Raw genomic sequence first — 19,289 nt, forward strand, 5'->3', positions numbered from 1 at the left:
AGATAAAAGACGTAAAGATTTAAAAATAATTAAAGCTGCAAGCAGCGATGGACGGGACCGTCTTTGACGGCACATAAAATCCAAACCGGAGGAGTAATTAACTTTTAATCAGAAGGGTTCAATCTCTCTCCTGTGCTAGTTTGAAGCCGACACGACAAACGCGCTCAGAGGAGATAATGTTTGAAAAAAGGTGACCGTTTTTTACCAAACTTTTGCTTTGAAGGAGGAATTGCAAACTTCCTGTTGATTTTTGCTGGGGGTTGTCAATATATTAAATGTAGGTCTAAGTGAGACCTACATAGAGGTTTTTGTTTCATGTATCTATGACATTCCTACTGGAAGTTACAGGCAGTTTTGTCAGTGTTTTCTTCCTAGGAGAGTTTTGTCTGTGTTTTCTTCCTAGGGGGCGCTAAAGCGCAATTTTGAGTTTTGCGCTTGTTTCTTTTTATTAGATCACAATTTTTGCCAGTCCTGATGTGTATCCGGTGAGTTTTGAAGCATGTTAATGGGGTCAACTCACAGCTCAAAAAGGCAAAAGTGACTGTTTTAACAAAACTTTTGTTTTGAAGGGGGAATAGCCAACTTCCTGTTAATTTTAGCTGAAGGATGTCATTGTATGAAATCTAGGTCTAAGTGAGACCTACATAGAGGGTTTTTTTCATGTCGCTACGACATTTCTACTGGAAGTTACAGACAGTTTTGTCTGTGTTTTCTTCCTAGGGGGCGCTAGAGCGCATTTCTGAGTTTTGGGGTTTGTTTTTTGATTAGATCGCAATTTTTGCCAGTCCTAAAGTGTGTGTCAAATATGGTGAGTTTTGAAGCATGTTAAGGGGGTCAAATTACAGCTCAAAGAGGCGGCGATATAATAATAATAACAACAACTTTTGTTTTGAAGGGGGATTGCAAACTTCCTGTTGATTTTTGCTGAGGGTTGTCAATATATGAAATGTAGGTCTAAATGAGACCTACATAGAGGTTTTTGTTTCATGTATCTATGACATTCCTACTGGAAGTTACAGGCAGTTTTGTCAGTGTTTTCTTCCTCGGAGAGTTTTGTCTGTGTTTTCTTCCTAGGGGGCGCTAGAGCGCAATTTTGAGTTTTGGTTTTTTTTTTTATTAGATCGCAATGTTTGCCAGTCCTGATGTGTGTGTCCAGTTTGGTGAGTTTTGAAGCATGTTAAGGAAGTCAAATTATAGCTCAAAAAGGCAAAAGTGACTGTTTTTACAAAACTTTTGTTTTGAAGGGGGAATAGCCAACTTCCTGTTGATTTTAGCTGAAGGATGTCAGTGTATGGAATCTAGGTCTAAGTGAGGCCTACATAGAGGTTTGTTTTCATGTCGCTACGACATTCCTACTGGAAGTTACAGACAGTTTTGTCTGTGTTTTCGTCCTAGGGGGCGCTAGAGCGCATTTCTGAGTTTTGGGGTTTGGTTTTTTGATTAGATGTCAATTTTCGCCAGTCCTAAACTGTGTGTCAAATATGGTGAGTTTTGAAGCATGTTAAGGGGGTCAAATTACAGCTCAAAGAGGCGGCGGTATAATAATATTAACAACTTTTGTTTTGAAGGGGGATTGCAAACTTTCTGTTGATTTTTGCTGGGGGTTGTCAGTGTATGAAATGTAGGTCTAAGTAAGACCTACATAGAGGTTTTTGTTTCATGTATCTACAACATTCCTACTGGAAGTTACAGGCAGTTTTGTCTGAGTTTTCTTCCTAGAAGCAGTTGTGTCTGTTTTCTTCCTAGAGGGCGCTAGAGCGCAATTTTGAGTTTTGGGGTTGGGTTTTTTATTAGATCGCAATTTTTGCCAGTCCTGATGTGTGTGTCCAGTTTGGTGAGTTTTGAAGCATGTTAAGGGGGTCAAATCACAGCTCAAAAAGGCAAAAGTGACTGTTTTAACAAAACTTGTGTTTTGAAGGGGGAATAGCCAACTTCCTGTTAATTTTAGCTGAAGGATGTCATTGTATGAAATCTAGGTCTAAGTGAGACATACATAGAGGTTTTTTTTCATATCGCTACGACATTCCTACTGGAAGTTACAGACAGTTTTGTCTGTGTATTCTTCCTAGGGGGCGCTAGAGAACAATTTTGAGTTTTGGGGCTAGGTTTTTTGATTAGATCGCAATTTTTGCGAGTCCTAAAGTGTGTGTCAAATATGGTGAATTTTGAAGCATGTTAAGAGGGTCAAATTACAGCTCAAAGAGGCGGCGGTATAATAATAATAATAACAACTTTTGTTTTGAAGGGGGATTGCAAACTTCTTGTTGATTTTTGTTTCATGTATCTATGACATTCCTACTGGAAGTTACAGGCAGTTTTGTCAGTGTTTTCTTCCTAGGAGAGTTTTGTCTGTGTTTTCTTCCTAGGGGGCGCTAAAGCGTAATTTTGAGTTTTGGGGTTGTTTCTTTTTATTAGATGGCAATTTTTGCCAGTCCTGATGTGTGTCCCCGGTTTGGTGAGTTTTGAAGCATGTTAATGGGGTCAAATCACAGCTCAAAAAGGCAAAAGTGACTGTTTTAACAAAACTTTTGTTTTGAAGGGGGAATAGCCAACTTCCTGTTAATTTTAGCTGAAGTATGTCATTGTATGAAATCTAGGTCTAAGTGAGACCTACATAGAGGTTTTTTTTTTCATGTCCCTACGACATTACTACTGGAAGTTACAGACAGTTTTGTCTCTGTTTTCTTCCTAGGGGGCGCTAGAGCGCATTTCTGAGTTTTGGGGTTTGGTTTTTTGATTAAATCGCAATTTTTGCCAGTCCTAAAGTGTGTGTCAAATATGGTGAGTTTTGAAGCATGTTAAGAGGGTCAAATTACAGCTCAAAGAGGCGGCGGTATAATAATAATAATAACAACTTTTATTTTGAAGGGGGATTGTAAACTTTCTGTTGATTCTTGCTGGGGGTTGTCAGTGTATGAAATGTAGGTCTGAGTGACACCTACATAGATGTTTTTGTTTAATGTCTCTACGACATTCCTACTGGAAGTTGCAGGCAGTTTTGTCTGAGTTTTCTTCCTAGAAGCAGTTGTGTCTGTTTTCTTCCTAGGGGGCGCTAGAGCGCAATTTTGAGTTTTGGGGTTGGGTTTTTTATTAGATCGCAATTTTTGCCAGTCCTGATGTGTGTCCCCGGTTTGGTGAGTTTTGAAGTATGTTAATGGGGTCAAATCACAGCTCAAAAAGGCAAAAGTGACTGTTTTAACAAAACTTTTGTTTTGAAGGGGGAATAGCCAACTTCCTGTTAATTTTAGCTGAAGGATGTCATTGTATGAAATCTAGGTCTAAGTGAGACCTACATAGAGGTTTTTTTTCATGTCGCTACGACATTCCTACTGGAAGTTACAGACAGTTTTGTCTGTGTTTTCTTCCTAGGGGGCGCTAGAGCGCATTTCTGAGTTTTGGGGTTTGGTTTTTTGATTAGATCGCAATTTTCGCCAGTCCTAAAGTGTGTGTCAAATATGGTGAGTTTTGAAGCATGTTAAGGGGGTCAAATTACAGCTCAAAGAGGCGGTGGTATAATAATAATAACAACTTTTGTTTTGAAGGGGGATTGCAAACTTTCTGTTGATTTTTGCTGGGGGTTGTCAGTGTATGAAATGTAGGTCTAAGTGAGACCTACATAGAGGTTTTTGTTTAATGTCTCTACAACATTCCTACTGGAAGTTACAGGCAGTTTTGTCTGAGTTTTCTTCCTAGAAGCAGTTGTGTCTGTTTTCTTCCTAGGGGGCGCTAGAGCGCAATTTTGAGTTTTGGGGTTGGGTTTTTTTTTAGATCGCAATTTTTGCCAGTCCTGATCTGTGTGTCCTGTTTGGTGAGTTTTGAAGCATGTTAAGGGGGTCAAATTACAGCTCAAAGAGGCAAAAGTGACTGTTTTTACTAAACTTTTGTTTTGAAGGGGGAATTGCCAACTTTCTGTTGATTTTTGCTTAAGGAAGTCAATGTATGAAATCTAGGTCTAAGTGAGACCTACATAGAGGGTTTTTTTTCATGTCGCTACGACATTCCTACTGGAAGTTACAGACAGTTTTGTCTGTGTTTTCTTCCTAGGGGACGCTAGAGCGCATTTCTGAGTTTTGGGGCTAGGTTTTTTGATTAGATCGCAATTTTTGCCAGTCCTAAAGTGTGTGTCAAATATGGTGAGTTTTGAAGCATGTTAAGGGGGTCAAATTACAGCTCAAAGAGGCGGCGGTTTATTAATAATAACAACTTTTGTTTTGAAGGGGGATTGCACACTTTCTGTTGATTTTTGCTGCGGGTTGTCAGTGTATGAAATGTAGGTCTAAGTGAGACCTACATAGAGGTTTTTGTTTAATGTCTCTACAACATTCCTACTGGAAGTTACAGGCAGTTTTGTCTGAGTTTTCTTCCTAGAAGCAGTTGTATCTGTTTTGCTAGAGCGCAATTTTGAGTTTTGGGGTTGGGTCTTTTTTTAGATCGCAATTTTTGCCAGTCCTGATCTGTGTGTCCTGTTTGGTGAGTTTTGAAGCATGTTAAGGGGGTCAAATTACAGCTCAAAGAGGCAAAAGTGACTGTTTTTACTAAACTTTTGTTTTGAAGGGGGAATTGCCAACTTTCTGTTGATTTTTGCTGAAGGAAGTCAATGTATGAAATCTAGGTCTAAGTGAGACCTACATAGAGGGGTTTTTTTCATGTCGCTACGACATTCCTACTGGAAGTTACAGACAGTTTTGTCTGTGTTTTCTTCCTAGGGGGCGCTAGAGCGCATTTTTGAGTTTTGGGGCTAGGTTTTTTGATTAGATCGCAATTTTTGCCAGTCCTAAACTGTGTGTCAAATATGGTGAGTTTTGAAGCATGTTAAGGGGGTCAAATTACAGCTCAAAGAGGCGGCGGTTTATTAATAATAACAACTTTTGTTTTGAAGGGGGATTGCACACTTTTTGTTGATTTTTGCTGGGGGTTGTCAGTGTATGAAATGTAGGTCTAAGTAAGACCTACATATAGGTTTTTGTTTCATGTATCTACGACATTCTTACTGGAAGTTACAGGCAGTTTTGTCTGAGTTTTCTTCCTAGGAGCAGTTGTGTCTGTGTTTTCTTCCTAGGGGGCGCTAGAGCGCAATTTTGAGTTTTGGGATTGTTGTTTTTTTATTAGATCGCAATTTTTGCCAGTCCTGATGTGTGTGTCCAGTTTGATGAGTTTTTAAGCATGTTAAGGGGATCAAATTACAGCTCAAAGAGGCAAAAGTGACTGTTTTTACTAAACTTTTGTTTTGAAGGGGGAATTGCCAACCTCCTGTTGATTTTTGCTGAAAGAAGTCAATGTATGAAATCTAGGTCTAAATCAGACCTACATAGAGGTTTTTCTTTCATGTCTCTACGACATTCCTACCGGAAGTTACAAGCAAAACAATCCAGACCACAGAACATGACATTAAGTTGCAACTTGTGATTGGATACTCACTTTGGAATGACAAGTGAGTATCCAATCACAGTCTCGTTAACATCAGGCTACCTAGATAGGCTACTGTCAACAACTTGGGATCTGATTGGCTATCGCAACTGTCTATCAACTGTATGCGCCCGTTCACTAACAGTGCACAGATGCCTGCATTGTTTTTTGTTTTTTATTGATCAATACACAACAATACTTTAATAATACAATTCCAATTCTAAAACCAAACCCGGCCCAGCAACATTCAGAATAGCAATCAACAGAGCAATTGAGAGGACACACAAAACAATCCAAAAGTAGTCAAATGAAAATGAATAATATCAACAACAGTATCAATATTAATAAGAATTCCAACATAACAGTGAATAGAAATCCCTCATTGACATTATCATCACAGCCATTTATAAAAAATAACATTAAAAAAATTAACAATGGTGTCACAATGGCTTAACACTTCCTGCTTCCTGCTAAATTGCAACTTGTGATTGGATACTCACTTTGGAATGACAAGTGAGTATCCAATCGCAGGCTACTCAATACTTTTGTCCAGTTTTAGTCCTAAGTGTCCCAATACTTTTGTCCAGTGTGAGTGTCCCAATACTTGTGTTCAGTGGTAGTCCTAAGTGTCCCAATACTTTTGTCAAGTTTTAGTCCCAAGTGTCCCAATACTTTTTGTCCAGTTTTCGTCGTAAGCGTCCCAATACTCTTGCCAAGTTCTGGTCCCAAGTGTCCCAATACTTTTGTCCAGTTTTCGTCCTAAGTGTCCCAATACTTTTGTCCAGCTTTCGTCCTAATTGTCCCAATACGTTTGTCCAGTTTTCATCCTAAGTGTCCCAATACTTTTGTCCAGTTGCAACTTGTGGTTGGATACTCACGTTGGAATGACAAGTGAGTATCCAATCGCAGGCTACTCAATACTTTTGTCCAGTTTTAGTCCTAAGTGTCCCAATACTTTTGTCCAGTGTAAGTGTCCCAATACTTGTGTTCAGTGGTAGTCCTAAGTGTCCCAATACTTTTGTCAAGTTTTAGTCCCAAGTGTCCCAATACTTTTGTCCAGTTTTCGTCGTAAGCGTCCCAATACTCTTGTCAAATTCTGGTCCCAAGTGTCCCAATACTTTTGTCCAGTTTTCGTTCTAAGTGTCCCAATACTTTTGTCCAGTTGCAACTTGTGATTGGATACTCACTTTGGAATGACAAGTGAGTATCCAATCGCAGGCTACTCAATACTTTTGAACAGTTTTCGTCCTAAGTGTCCCAATACTTTTGTCAAGTTTTAGTCCCAGGTGTCCCAATACTTTTGTCCAGTTTTCGTCGTAAGTGTCCCAATACTCTTGTCAAGTTCTGGTCCCAAGTGTCCCAATACTTTTGTCCAGTTTTCGTTTTAAGTGTCCCAATACTTTTGTCCAGTTGCAACTTGTGATTGGATACTCACTTTGGAATGACAAATGAGTATCCAATCGCAGGCTACTCAATACTTTTGTCCAGTTTTAGTCCTAAGTGTCCCAATACTTTTGTCAAGTTTTAGTCCCAGGTGTCCCAATACTTGTGTTCAGTGGTAGTCCTAAGTGTCCCAATACTTTTGTCAAGTTTTAGTCCCAAGTGTCCCAATACGTTTGTCCAGTTTTCGTCGTAAGCGTCCCAATACTCTTGTCAAGTTCTGGTCCCAAGTGTCCCAATACTTTTGTCCAGTTTTCGTCCTAATTGTCCCAATACTTTTGTCCAGTTTTCATCTTAAGTGTCCCAATACTTTTGTCCAGTTTTCGTCCTAATTGTCCCAATACTTTTGTCCAGTTTTCATCTTAAGTGTCCCAATACTTTTGTCCAGTTTTCGTCCTAAGTGTCCCAATACTTTCGTCAAGTTTTAGTCCCAAGTGTCCCAATACTTTTGTCCAGTTTTAGTCCTAAGTGTCCCAATACTTTTGTCCAGTTACTGACAACAACTTGTGATCTGATTGGCTGTCGTAATTGTCTATCAACTGTATGTGCCCGTTCACTTACAGTGCATAAAATGTGCATTGTTGATTCTGAAGGCCTCAGGCAGATTTGGTACAGCATGGCAACATAAACTAGCTGAATTCTGATTGGACAAAAACTCTAACCTAAAAACAACAGCACTGGAAGGAGCATAATATGACATGAAGAGAATATGAATACTTTTAGATATTTAGGGAAAATAAATGAAAAAAATACTTTTATCTTCAATTATGATCATGATTTGTGGTTATGTTCGGCCAGCAGAGAAGGCCTTGCTGGCCGTGACGGCACACCACTGATAAATTCCTTGGAATCGCTTTTCAAACGAGTCCCTTAATTATTATCGCGGGCGGGTATGACGTCGTCATGCAACATGGAACACGGAAGAAGCGCTCCAAATTTTGGCTACGTTGTGCAAGAAAAGATTGCAACAGCGCAGCTTGTAATGATTGCAAGGTTGCGAGTTCATCAAGAGGAGTACTTACCAGCACAGCATGCAATAATTATAAATGAATGTCACGGTTTTGATCCGCTCTGATCTTATCCCAGCAGCAGTAATGCTGCTGGTTTTGCTTACCGACCTCAAAGCTATTTTATTTGGTACATGGTGTAATGATAAGTGTGACTAGTAGATGGCAGTCACACATAAGATATACGTGTAGACTGCAATATGATGGCAATATGACCCAAGTAAACAACACCAACATTTTATATGTTCCATTGAAAATATAGAACATTACACACGGCGCTCAAAAATCGATTAAAAAGTTTTAGTACGACTTTGGTAAGCTACAAAGCTGCACCGCTTGATGGATTGTACTGTGCTTCAACATACCAGCATTATTATGGCGTGTGTATAATGATACTTGTGTAGTATACAGGTAAAAGCCAGTAAATTAGAATATTTTGAAAAACTTGATTTATTTCAGTAATTGCATTCAAAAGGTGTAACTTGTACATTATATTTATTCATTGCACACAGACTGATGCATTCAAATGTTTATTTCATTTAATTTTGATGATTTGAAGTGGCAACAAATGAAAATCCAAAATTCCGTGTGTCACAAAATTAGAATATTGTGTAAGGCTAATACAAAAAAGGGATTTTTAGAAATGTTGGCCAACTGAAAAGTATGAAAATGAAAAATATGAGCATGTACAATACTCAATACTTGGTTGGAGCTCCTTTTGCCTCAATTACTGCGTTAATGCGGCGTGGCATGGAGTCGATGAGTTTCTGGCACTGCTCAGGTGTTATGAGAGCCCAGGTTGCTCTGATAGTGGCCTTCAACTCTTCTGCGTTTTTGGGTCTGGCATTCTGCATCTTCCTTTTCACAATACCCCACAGATTTTCTATGGGGCTAAGGTCAGGGAATTTAGAACAGAAATACCATGGTCCGTAAACCAGGCACGGGTAGATTTTGCGCTGTGTGCAGGCGCCAAGTCCTGTTGGAACTTGAAATCTCCATCTCCATAGAGCAGGTCAGCAGCAGGAAGCATGAAGTGCTCTAAAACTTGCTGGTAGACGGCTGCGTTGACCCTGGATCTCAGGAAACAGAGTGGACCGACACCAGCAGATGACATGGCACCCCAAACCATCACTGATGGTGGAAACTTTACACTAGACTTCAGGCAACGTGGATCCTGTGCCTCTCCTGTCTTCCTCCAGACTCTGGGACCTCGATTTCCAAAGGAAATGCAAAATTTGCTTTCGTCAGAAAACATGACTTTGGACCACTCAGCAGCAGTCCAGCTGGTGTCGGTCCACTCTGTTTCCTGAGATCCAGGGTCAACGCAGCCGTCTACCAGCAAGTTTTAGAGCACTTCATGCTTCCTGCTGCTGACCTGCTCTATGGAGATGGAGATTTCAAGTTCCAACAGGACTTGGCGCCTGCACACAGCGCAAAATCTACCTGTGCCTGGTTTACGGACCATGGTATTTCTGTTCTAAATTGGCCCGCCAACTCCCCTGACCTTAGCCCCATAGAAAATCTGTGGGGTATTGTGAAAAGGAAGATGCAGAATGCCAGACCCAAAAACGCAGAAGAGTTGAAGGCCACTATCAGAGCAACCTGGGTTCTCATAACACCTGAGCAGTGCCAGAAACTCATCGACTCCATGCCACGCCGCATTAACGCAGTAATTGAGGCAAAAGGAGCTCCAACCAAGTATTGAGTATTGTACATGCTCATATTTTTCATTTTCATACTTTTCAGTTGGCCAACATTTCTAAAAATCCCTTTTTTGTATTAGCCTTAAGTAATATTCAAATTTTGTGACACACGGAATTTTGGATTTTCATTTGTTGCCACTTCAAATCATCAAAATTAAATGAAATATACATTTGAATGCATCAGTCTGTGTGCAATGAATAAATATAATGTACAAGTTACACCTTTTGAATGCAATTACTGAAATAAATCAAGTTTTTCAAAATATTCTAATTTACTGGCTTTTACCTGTATATATATATACTCTGGCCTTTAAATAGACCCAGCTTTTAGACCAGTTGATCTGCCGTTTCTTTTCTGCTCTGCCCCCTTCTCCCTTGTGGAGGGTGGGGGCACAGGTTCAGTGGCCACGGATGAAGCGCTGGCTGTCCAAAGTCGGGACCCGGGGTGGACCGCTCGCCTGTGCATCGGTTGGGGACGTCTCTGCGCTGCTGACCTGTCTCCGCTTGGGATGGTCTCCTGCTGGCCCTACTATGGACTGGACTCTCACTATTAAGTTAGATCCACTATGGACTGGACTCTCACTATTATGTTAGATCCACTATGGACTGGACTCTCACTATTATGTTAGATCCACTATGGACTGGACTCCCACTATTATGTTAGATCCACTATGGACTGGACTCTCACTATTATGTTAGATCCACTATGGACTGGACTCTCACTATTATGTTAGATCTACTATGGACTGGACTCTAACACTATTATGTTAGATCCACTATGGACTGGACTCTCACTATTATGTTAGATCCACTATGGACTGGACTCCCACTATTATGTTAGATCCACTATGGACTGGACTCTCACACCATTATGTTAGATCCACTATGGACTGGACTCTCACACTATTATGTTAGATCCACTATGGACTGGACTCTCACAATATTATGTTAGATCCACTATGGACTGGACTCTCACTATTATGTTAGATCTACTATGGACTGGACTCTCACTATTATGATAGATCCACTATGGACTGGACTCCCACTATTATGTTAGATCCACTATGGACTGGACTCTCACACCATTATGTTAGATCCACTATGGACTGGACTCTCACACTATTATGTTAGATCCACTATGGACTGGACTCTCACAATATTATGTTAGATCCACTATGGACTGGACTCTCACTATTATGTTAGATCTACTATGGACTGGACTCTCACTATTATGTTAGATCCACTATGGACTGGACTCTCACTATTATGTTAGATCCACTATGGACTGGACTCTCACTATTATGTTGGATCCACTATGGACTGGACTCCCACTATTATGTTAGATCCACTATGGACAGGACTCTCACACTATTATGTTAGATCCACTATGGACTGGACTCCCACTATTATGTTAGATCCACTATGGACTGGACTCCCACTATTATGTTAGATCCACTATGGACTGGACTCCCACTATTATGTTAGATCCACTATGGACTGGACTCCCACTATTATGTTAGATCCACTATGGACTGGACTCCCACTATTATGTTAGATCCACTATGGACTGGACTCTCACTGTTATGTTAGATCCACTATGGACTGGACTCTCACTATTATGTTAGATCCACTATGAACTGGACTCTCATAATGTTATGTTAGATCCACTATGGACTGGACTCTCATAATATTATGTTAGATCCACTATGGACTGGACTCTCATAATATTATGTTAGATCCACTATGGACTGGACTCTCATAATATTATGTTAGATCCACTATGGACTGGACTCTCACTAATATGTGCCTACCTCGATGTATGGATCCTGACATACATACTGTATTTAATCCAAGAGGACACACTGTACAGTTCTTGGAACAATCTCCATCTTGTGGCAGACAGTCTTTGCCCATAAAATATATAATTTTCAATGTATTTGAGTCGCTGAGAAGAAACTGAAAAGCATATTCACTAAGAAGAAATAAAGATGATTTGTTGAATTAACTTCCACTACGTGGTAACAAGCATCAACGTCTCCGCCGCAATCAACGTCTCCGCCTTCTTTCCAATTAATCAAGGACCAGATTGCCTCCGTTTGGACGCAAAGCTGAGAGCCATTTCTCAATGGATGTACGAGCAGGTAAGGAGCGTTGTAATCTGTACACACCTGTTGTCTGGTAGTCCACCGAGATGTCTGATGGGCTCTGCAGCACCGCCGACCTGCGGTACACCACGTGGACTCTGCCCTGGTCCTCCAGCTCCTGGGTGCCTCTCTCCAGGGGTTCGATGAAGTACTCGTCCGAGTCTGTGCGGATCATTCCGGCCTGCAACACCACATTGTTGTAAGTCCTCTACTCCTCAAACTGCCTTACAAAACCCCCAAAACAGTGAAGTTGGCTTTGCATGGTAGAGTTTTTAGATGTAGCGACCAACTGTAGTTACTGACAGTGGTTTTCTGAAGTGTTCCTGAGCCCATGTGGTGATATCCTTTACACACTGATGTCACTTTTTGATGCAGTAGTGCCTGAAGGATCGGAAGTTACGGGCCTTGGGCACTAATACACCCCCATACCATCACAGATGCTGGCTTTTGAACTTTGCTCCTAGAGCAATCCGGATGGTTCTTTTCCTCTTTGTTCCGGAGGACACGACGTCCACAGTTTCCAAAAACATTTTGAAATGTGGACTCGTCAGACCACAGAACACTTTTCCACTTTGCATCAGTCCATCTTAAATGAGCTCAGGCCCAGTGAAGCCGGCGGCGTTTCTGGGTGTTGTTGATAAACGGCTTTTGCTTTGCATAGTACAGTTTTAACTTGCACTTACAGATGTAACGACGAACTGTCGTTACTGACAGTGGTTTTCTGAAGTGTTGCTGAGCCCATGTGGTGATATCCTTTACACACTGATGTCGCTTTTTGATGCAGTACCGCCTGAGGGATCGAAGGTCCGTAATATCATCGCTTACGTGCAGTGATTTCTCCAGATTCTCTGAACCCTTTGATGATATTACGGAGCGTAGATGGTGAAATCCCTAAATTCCTTGCGATAGCTGGTTGAGAAATGTTGTTCTTAAACTGTTCAACAATTTGCTCACGCAGTTGTTCACAAAGTGGTGACCCTCGCCCCATCCTTGTTTGAGAATGACTGAGCATTTCATGGAAGCTGCTCTTATACCCAATCATGAAGTGAAGTGAAGTGAATTATATTTATATAGCGCTTTTCTCTTTACATAGTGAAACACAATATCTAAGTTACATTTAAACCAGTGTGGGTGGCACTGGGAGCAGGTGGGTAAAGTGTCTTGCCCAAGGACACAACAGCAGTGACTAGGATGGCGGAAGCGGGGATCGAACCTGCAACCCTTAAGTTGCTGGCACGGCCGCTCTACCAACCGAGCTATACCGGCCATGGCACCCACCTGTTCCCAATTAGCCCGTTCACCTGCGGGATGTTCCAAATAAGTGTTTGATGAGCATTCCTCAGCTTTCTCAGTCTTTTTTGCCACTTGTGCCAGCTTTTTTGAAACATCAAATTCCAAATGAGCTAATATTTGCCAAAAAAAAACAACAAAGTTTACCAGTATCTTGTCTTTGCAGTCAAAACATGTTACTTACTTTGGAGACTTTCTCCGAAGCAGTAGCGTATATCCAGTAACAAACGTATCCACATGTTTGAACATACTGTCACAACGAGGTATTTCGCAGACGGACCACTACGGACAAAGCGTGCAGGTAAGAACATGATTTATTCTCAAAAATAACGCGTAGTACCAAAAACAGAAAACAAGCAAAAGGAATAATGTGCTGATCGACACTCGAAACTAAGCTGGCAAAGGCAAGCTTAAATAATGTCTCTGATTAGTGCTCGGGTAGCAGGTGAGCGGCCGAACACTAATCAGAGACAGGTGAACACAATGAGCAACCATGGCAACAAAAACAAACTCAGTGGTGCACAAACAGGAACTCAAGGAGTCCAGAACTTACAGAAAATACAAAACATGATCCGGACCACGGATCATGACACATACTGCAATTTAATTATTGAATTATTCCGGCCATTAGGTGTCAATAAAATGACCACTGCACTTCAACTTAAAGACAGCATAAGTCCATTCCAGGCGGGTGAGAATAAATAGGTTTGCATTTTTTTATGCCTTACTATTAGAGATGTCCGATAATATCTTGCTTTAAAATGTAATATCGGAAATTATCAGTATTGTTTTTTTTATTATCGGTATCTTTTTTTTTATTTTTATTTTTTTTATTAAATCAACATAAAAAATACAAGATACACTTACAATTAGTGCACCAACCCAAAAAACCTCCCTCCCCCATTCACACTCATTCACACAAAAGGGTTGTTTCTTTCTGTTATTAATATTCTGGTTCCTACATTATATATCAATATATATCAATACAGTCTGCAAGGGATACAGTCCGTAAGCACACATAATTGTGCGTGCTGCTGGTCCACTAATAGTACTAACCTTTAACAGTTCATTTTACTCATTTTCATTAATTACTAGTTTCTATGTAACTGTTTTTATATTGTTTTACTTTCTTTTTTATTCAAGAAAATGTTTTTAATTTATTTATCTTATTTTATTTTATTAATATTTTAAAAAAGGACCTTATCTTCACCATACTTGGTTGTCCAAATTAGGCATAATAATGTGTTAATTCCACGACTGCATATATCGGTTGATATCGGTATCGGTTGATATCACTATCTGTAATTAAAGAGTTGGACAATATCGGAATATCGGCTATCGGCAAAAAGCCATCATCGGACATCCCTAATATATATATATATATATATATATAAATATATATATATATATATATATATATATATATATATATATATATATATATATATATATATATATATATATATATATATATATATATATATATATATATACATATATATATATATACATTATCAATAGTAGCCTCTCTTCTGGAATAGTTCCAGTAGAGTTTAAACATGCAGTGGTACGACCTCTACTTAAAAAACCCAGCCTCGACCCCTCTCTCCTCTCTAACTTCAGACCTATCTCTAATCTTCCATACATTTCCAAAATATTAGAGAAGGTTGTCTACAGTCAGTTGTTGCCCTTCTTAGAGGATAATGGTATCACTGAGCTGTTCCAGTCCGGTTTTAAAGCCCTCCAAAGCACAGAGTCAGCGCTTCTAAAAGTTTTTAACGATATCCTCCTGTCCACTGATTCTGGTAAATATGTTGTCCTGGTGCTTTTAGATCTGTCTGCTGCGTTCGACACCGTCGACCACGCCACCTTAATCACTCGTCTTGAGAACTGTGTGGGCATTAAGGGCGCCGCCCTCAACTGGTTCCGGTCGTACCTAACCGACAGGAGTTTTTGTGTAAAAGTAGACAGTTTTATGTCGTCCACAGCTCCTTTACCACATGGAGTCCCCCAGGGCTCAATCCTTGCCCCAATTTTATTTGCGCTTTACCTTCTCCCCCTTGGTTCTATTTTTAGGAAGTACAGTATTGCATTTCATTTTTATGCCGATGATTGCCAGATTTATTTTCCCATGGCACAAAATAACACGGTTCAACATCTTATTGACTGCCTGCACGACATCAAAGTCTGGCTTTCAGCTAACTTCCTGAGCCTAAATGAAGATAAAACAGAAGTTATGTTGTTCGGTCCAAGTCGCTCTCCCTCCCCCAACGTTGACCTCGGCACTCTGACCCCGTATCTCAGCGACTGTGTCACAAACCTGGGGGTAAAGTTTGACTCAGATTTTAAATTCGAAAAACAAATCAGCAGCGTCGTTCAAAAAAGCTTTTATCAATTACGCCAAATAGCGAAAGTGAAACCGCTTCTATCAAGACATGATCTTGAGAAATTAATCCACGCTTTTATCTCGACTCGTCTTGATTATTGTAATGCCCTGTATGTTGGCATTAGCCAGGCCTCCCTCGCCCGTCTGCAGCTCGTGCAGAACTCTGCTGCTCGTCTGCTAACACAGACCCGCAGACGTGAGCACATCACCCCTATTTTAGCGTCCCTTCACTGGCTCCCTGTGCGTTATCGAATCAATTTTAAACTCCTTTTATTTGTTTTTAAATGTCTAAACAACCTCGCGCCAACCTATCTCTCCGACCTCCTTTAGCCTTACTGCCCCACCCGATCCTTAAGATCAGCCGATCAGCTGCTGTTGACGGTCCCTGACACAAGGCTGAAGCTTAGAGGTGACAGAGCTTTCGCCGTTGCTGCTCCCAAGCTCTGGAACGACCTACCCCTGAGTGTTAGACAAGCCTCCTCTCTTCCTGTTTTTAAATCTCTCTTAAAAACATACTTTTATTCCATGGCTTTTAACACTGAGTGATATCCATCCTGCAATGGCGCCCCATAATACACCTGCTGTGATCCTGTTTTTATGTTTTTATGTTTTTATTAATTCTATTTTAATTATTTATTTTTTATCATGTTCTGTTTGTGTTGTGTTGTGTTTGCTCGGTACTCGTTTTATCTTTTAACCTGTTCATTGTACAGCACTTTGGCTACCCCTGTGGTAAATTTTAAATGTGCTTTATAAATAAAGTTGATTTGATTTGAATTTGATTTATAGTACAGGCCAAAATTTTAGACACACTTTCTCAGTGCGTTTTCTTTATTTTCATGACTATTTACATTGTGGATTGTCACTGAAGGCATCAAAACTTTGACACCAGTGAAGTGAAAACCCTATCAGGCGACTACCTCTTGAAGCCCATCGAGAGAATGCCAAGAGTGTGCAAAACAGTAATCAGAGCAAAGGGTGGCTATTTTGAAGAAACTAGAATATAAAACATGTTTTCAAATATTTCGCCTTTTTTTTGCAAGTAATTAGCAAGTAATACACATTGAAGGATGACTTTCTTTTTTATTCAAGAAAATGTTTTTAATTTATTTATCTTATTTTATTTTATTAATATTTTAAAAAAGGACCTTATCTTCACCATACTTGGTTGTCCAAATTAGGCATAATAATGTGTTAAATCCACGACTGTATATATCAGTATCGGTTGATATCGGTATCAGTAATTATAGAGTTGGACAATATCGGAAAATCGGATATCGGCAAAAAGCCATTATCGGACATCCCTACTTACTATGGTTCTGTGTCTTTTTTGCCACTTGTGCCAGCTTTTTTGAAACATCTTGCAGGCATCAAATTCCAAATGAGCTAATATTTGCAAAAAAATAACAAAGTTTTCCAGTTCGAACATTAAATATCTTCTTTGCAGTCTATTCAATTGAATATAAGTTTTATCAGACATCCCTACTTACTATGGTTCTGTGTCTTTTTTGCCACTTGTGCCAGCCTTTTTGAAACATCTTGCAGGCATCAAATTCCAAATGAGCTAATATTTGCCAAAAAATAACAAAGTTTTCCAGTTCGAACATTAAATATCTTATTTTCAGTCTATTCAATTGAATATAAGTTGAAAAGGTTTTGCAAATCATTGCATTTTGTTTTTATTTACCATTTACACAACGTGCCAACTTGCTTTTGGGTGTTGTACCTGCGCTTTTATTGTCCTGACAAATATGCCACGTGCCGTCTTGAAATTTCTCACACCGAACAATTTGCAGAACAACCACTGCAAATTTCTGGTGTCGCCACCATGTTTGGTACGGTACACCGGCACGCGTGTGTAAAACCGGAACCGGATTGCTTGGCAAAGCATGGCCGCTATCAAATAAAACATCCATCCATTTTCTACCGCTTGTCCCTTTTGGGGTCGCAGCTGCATTCGGGCGGAAGGCGGGGTACACCCTGGACATCGTAGGGCCAACACAGATAGACAGACAACATTCACACACTAGGGCCAATTTAGTGTTGCCAATCAACCTATCCCACATATTGGCAAAGAATTAGCAACTAATTGTCCAAAAGTCATTGAACTTTTGTCTAGTGCAGTGTTTTTCAACCACTGTGCCGCGGCACACTAGTGTGCCGTGAGATACAGTCTGGTGTGCTTTGGGAGATTATCTAATTTCACCTATTTGGGATAAAAATATGCTTTGCAAAACAAGTACTTATCGTCTGCAAAGTGAGTGTCGGTGCTGTCTAGAGCTCGGCAGCTGTTGCCATGTATTCAGGGAAAGTCCAAATAAAAGAGAAGGCGTACAATCTTTCGTCAGAGCGTGGTGAGACTGTACAAAGAGTACAGTGACGACGTCTCTCCTCAATTGAGCCAAATTTAATTCTGTCTCTGTTTAATTCCTTGCTTCGTGTCTTGTTTAATAAATATCATCAGTGTTTGAACCTGACAGTTGGAATGAAGCTTCTTCAATGGAGGCAGTGCATTCCCTTCTCCCCTTTTCTGTGTACGTACCGCGTCTGCTTGTAAGTACTCTGCGATTGTGCGCTGCCGAACATGCTCCGCTGCTCTTAAAACCAGCAATGTCATGACGCGCTGTCATGCCCGTTAAAAAAAAAAAAGAGGGGCGAGGACCGATACTTTTTCGAGGCGGTATAGTACCAAATATGATTCATTAGTATCGCGTTACTATACTAGTAGACTTAGACATAGACTTAGACAAACTTTAATGATCCACAAGGGAAATTGTTCCACACAGTAGCTCAGTTACAAAGGATGGAAAGTGTAATGACGGAAAGGACAATGCAGGTATAAAATAGACTAAAAATGTACCGTAGTAGCAATATAAAATATAACATATATGTAATATTTACATAATATTACAGTATATGTAACAGCTGCAGCATAACATAAAGAGTAGATCCAGCAGAAAATAGACTTTATAAACAAAGAGAGGTAGCTAATGTCACGGCGGGGTTCGTTCCCCCGGGATGCAGACGGACCACTCCGGACAAGGCGTGCAGGTAAGAACATGATTTAATCTTCAAAATTAAACACGTACCAAAAACACAAAAAAAGCCCGATCGCACGGGAAGCCAAGGTTACCTCTTAACACAGGAAGCATAAACTCGGAGACAAGAACTACAAACGTAACTGTTGCATGAAGCAAACAATGAAGCCAGGCCGACTGACCGGCAAAGGCAGGATTAAATAGTGCCTCTGATTAGTGCTCGGGAAACAGGTGAGCGTCCCGAGCACTAATCAGAGACATGTGGAATAGGCACCCATGGTGTCATGTCTGTGTTGATCATGTTTTTGTTTGGCCATGTGCTGTTTGTTAGTTCCTGGTTGTTCACTCCCTTGTTTTGTTTCCATAGCAACCCATTAGTTTTCACCTGGCATGTCACGCACCTGTTGTTAATCATGTCTGTATTATTTAAGCTTTTCATTTTCTGTTGGTCAGCCTGGCGACATCACATTTATGCTCTGCACACTTTATGATCACGCTTCTTCACAGTTCCATGCCAAGTAAGTTTTTGTTTCTTGTTCATAGTTTTCCGCCTTTGTGCGCGCCTTTTGTTTTCATAGCCAAGTTGTTTTACCTCCGCTGTGAGCGCCTTTTGTTTATACCTTTTTGAGTTTAAATATTAAACATGTACTCACACTCGCGTCTTGCCCGCGCCAATTTTCCGTTGCCTTCCGGAAAAAAAAACCCCAAGGACCGAGTCTTGACACATGGTAACTAAAAACAAACAAGGGTGCACAAAAACAGGAACTATGGGAGTCCAAAACTAACAGAGTATAACAAAAACATGATCCGGGCCACGGATCATGACAGCTAACATTGAGATCAATGGGAGGTAGGGTAGTACCGGTATACCGTAC

At 40.3% G+C, this 19,289-nt stretch overlaps 1 protein-coding gene across 1 annotated transcript in view; it reads right to left on the reverse strand.

Moving 5' to 3' along the window:
- The window catches only part of adamts3 (ADAM metallopeptidase with thrombospondin type 1 motif, 3), a 447,166-nt gene that overhangs the window by 312,157 nt on the left and 115,720 nt on the right, over positions 1–19,289 (reverse strand). Inside the window, exon 5 of the mRNA XM_061981142.1 lies at positions 11,778–11,881. Coding sequence (XP_061837126.1) covers positions 11,778–11,881 — 104 coding nt within the window. The remainder of the gene's footprint in view (positions 1–11,777; positions 11,882–19,289) is intronic.

This window comes from Nerophis lumbriciformis, linkage group LG20 (assembly GCF_033978685.3).
Source record: "Nerophis lumbriciformis linkage group LG20, RoL_Nlum_v2.1, whole genome shotgun sequence".
Taxonomy (NCBI): Eukaryota; Metazoa; Chordata; class Actinopteri; order Syngnathiformes; family Syngnathidae; genus Nerophis; species Nerophis lumbriciformis.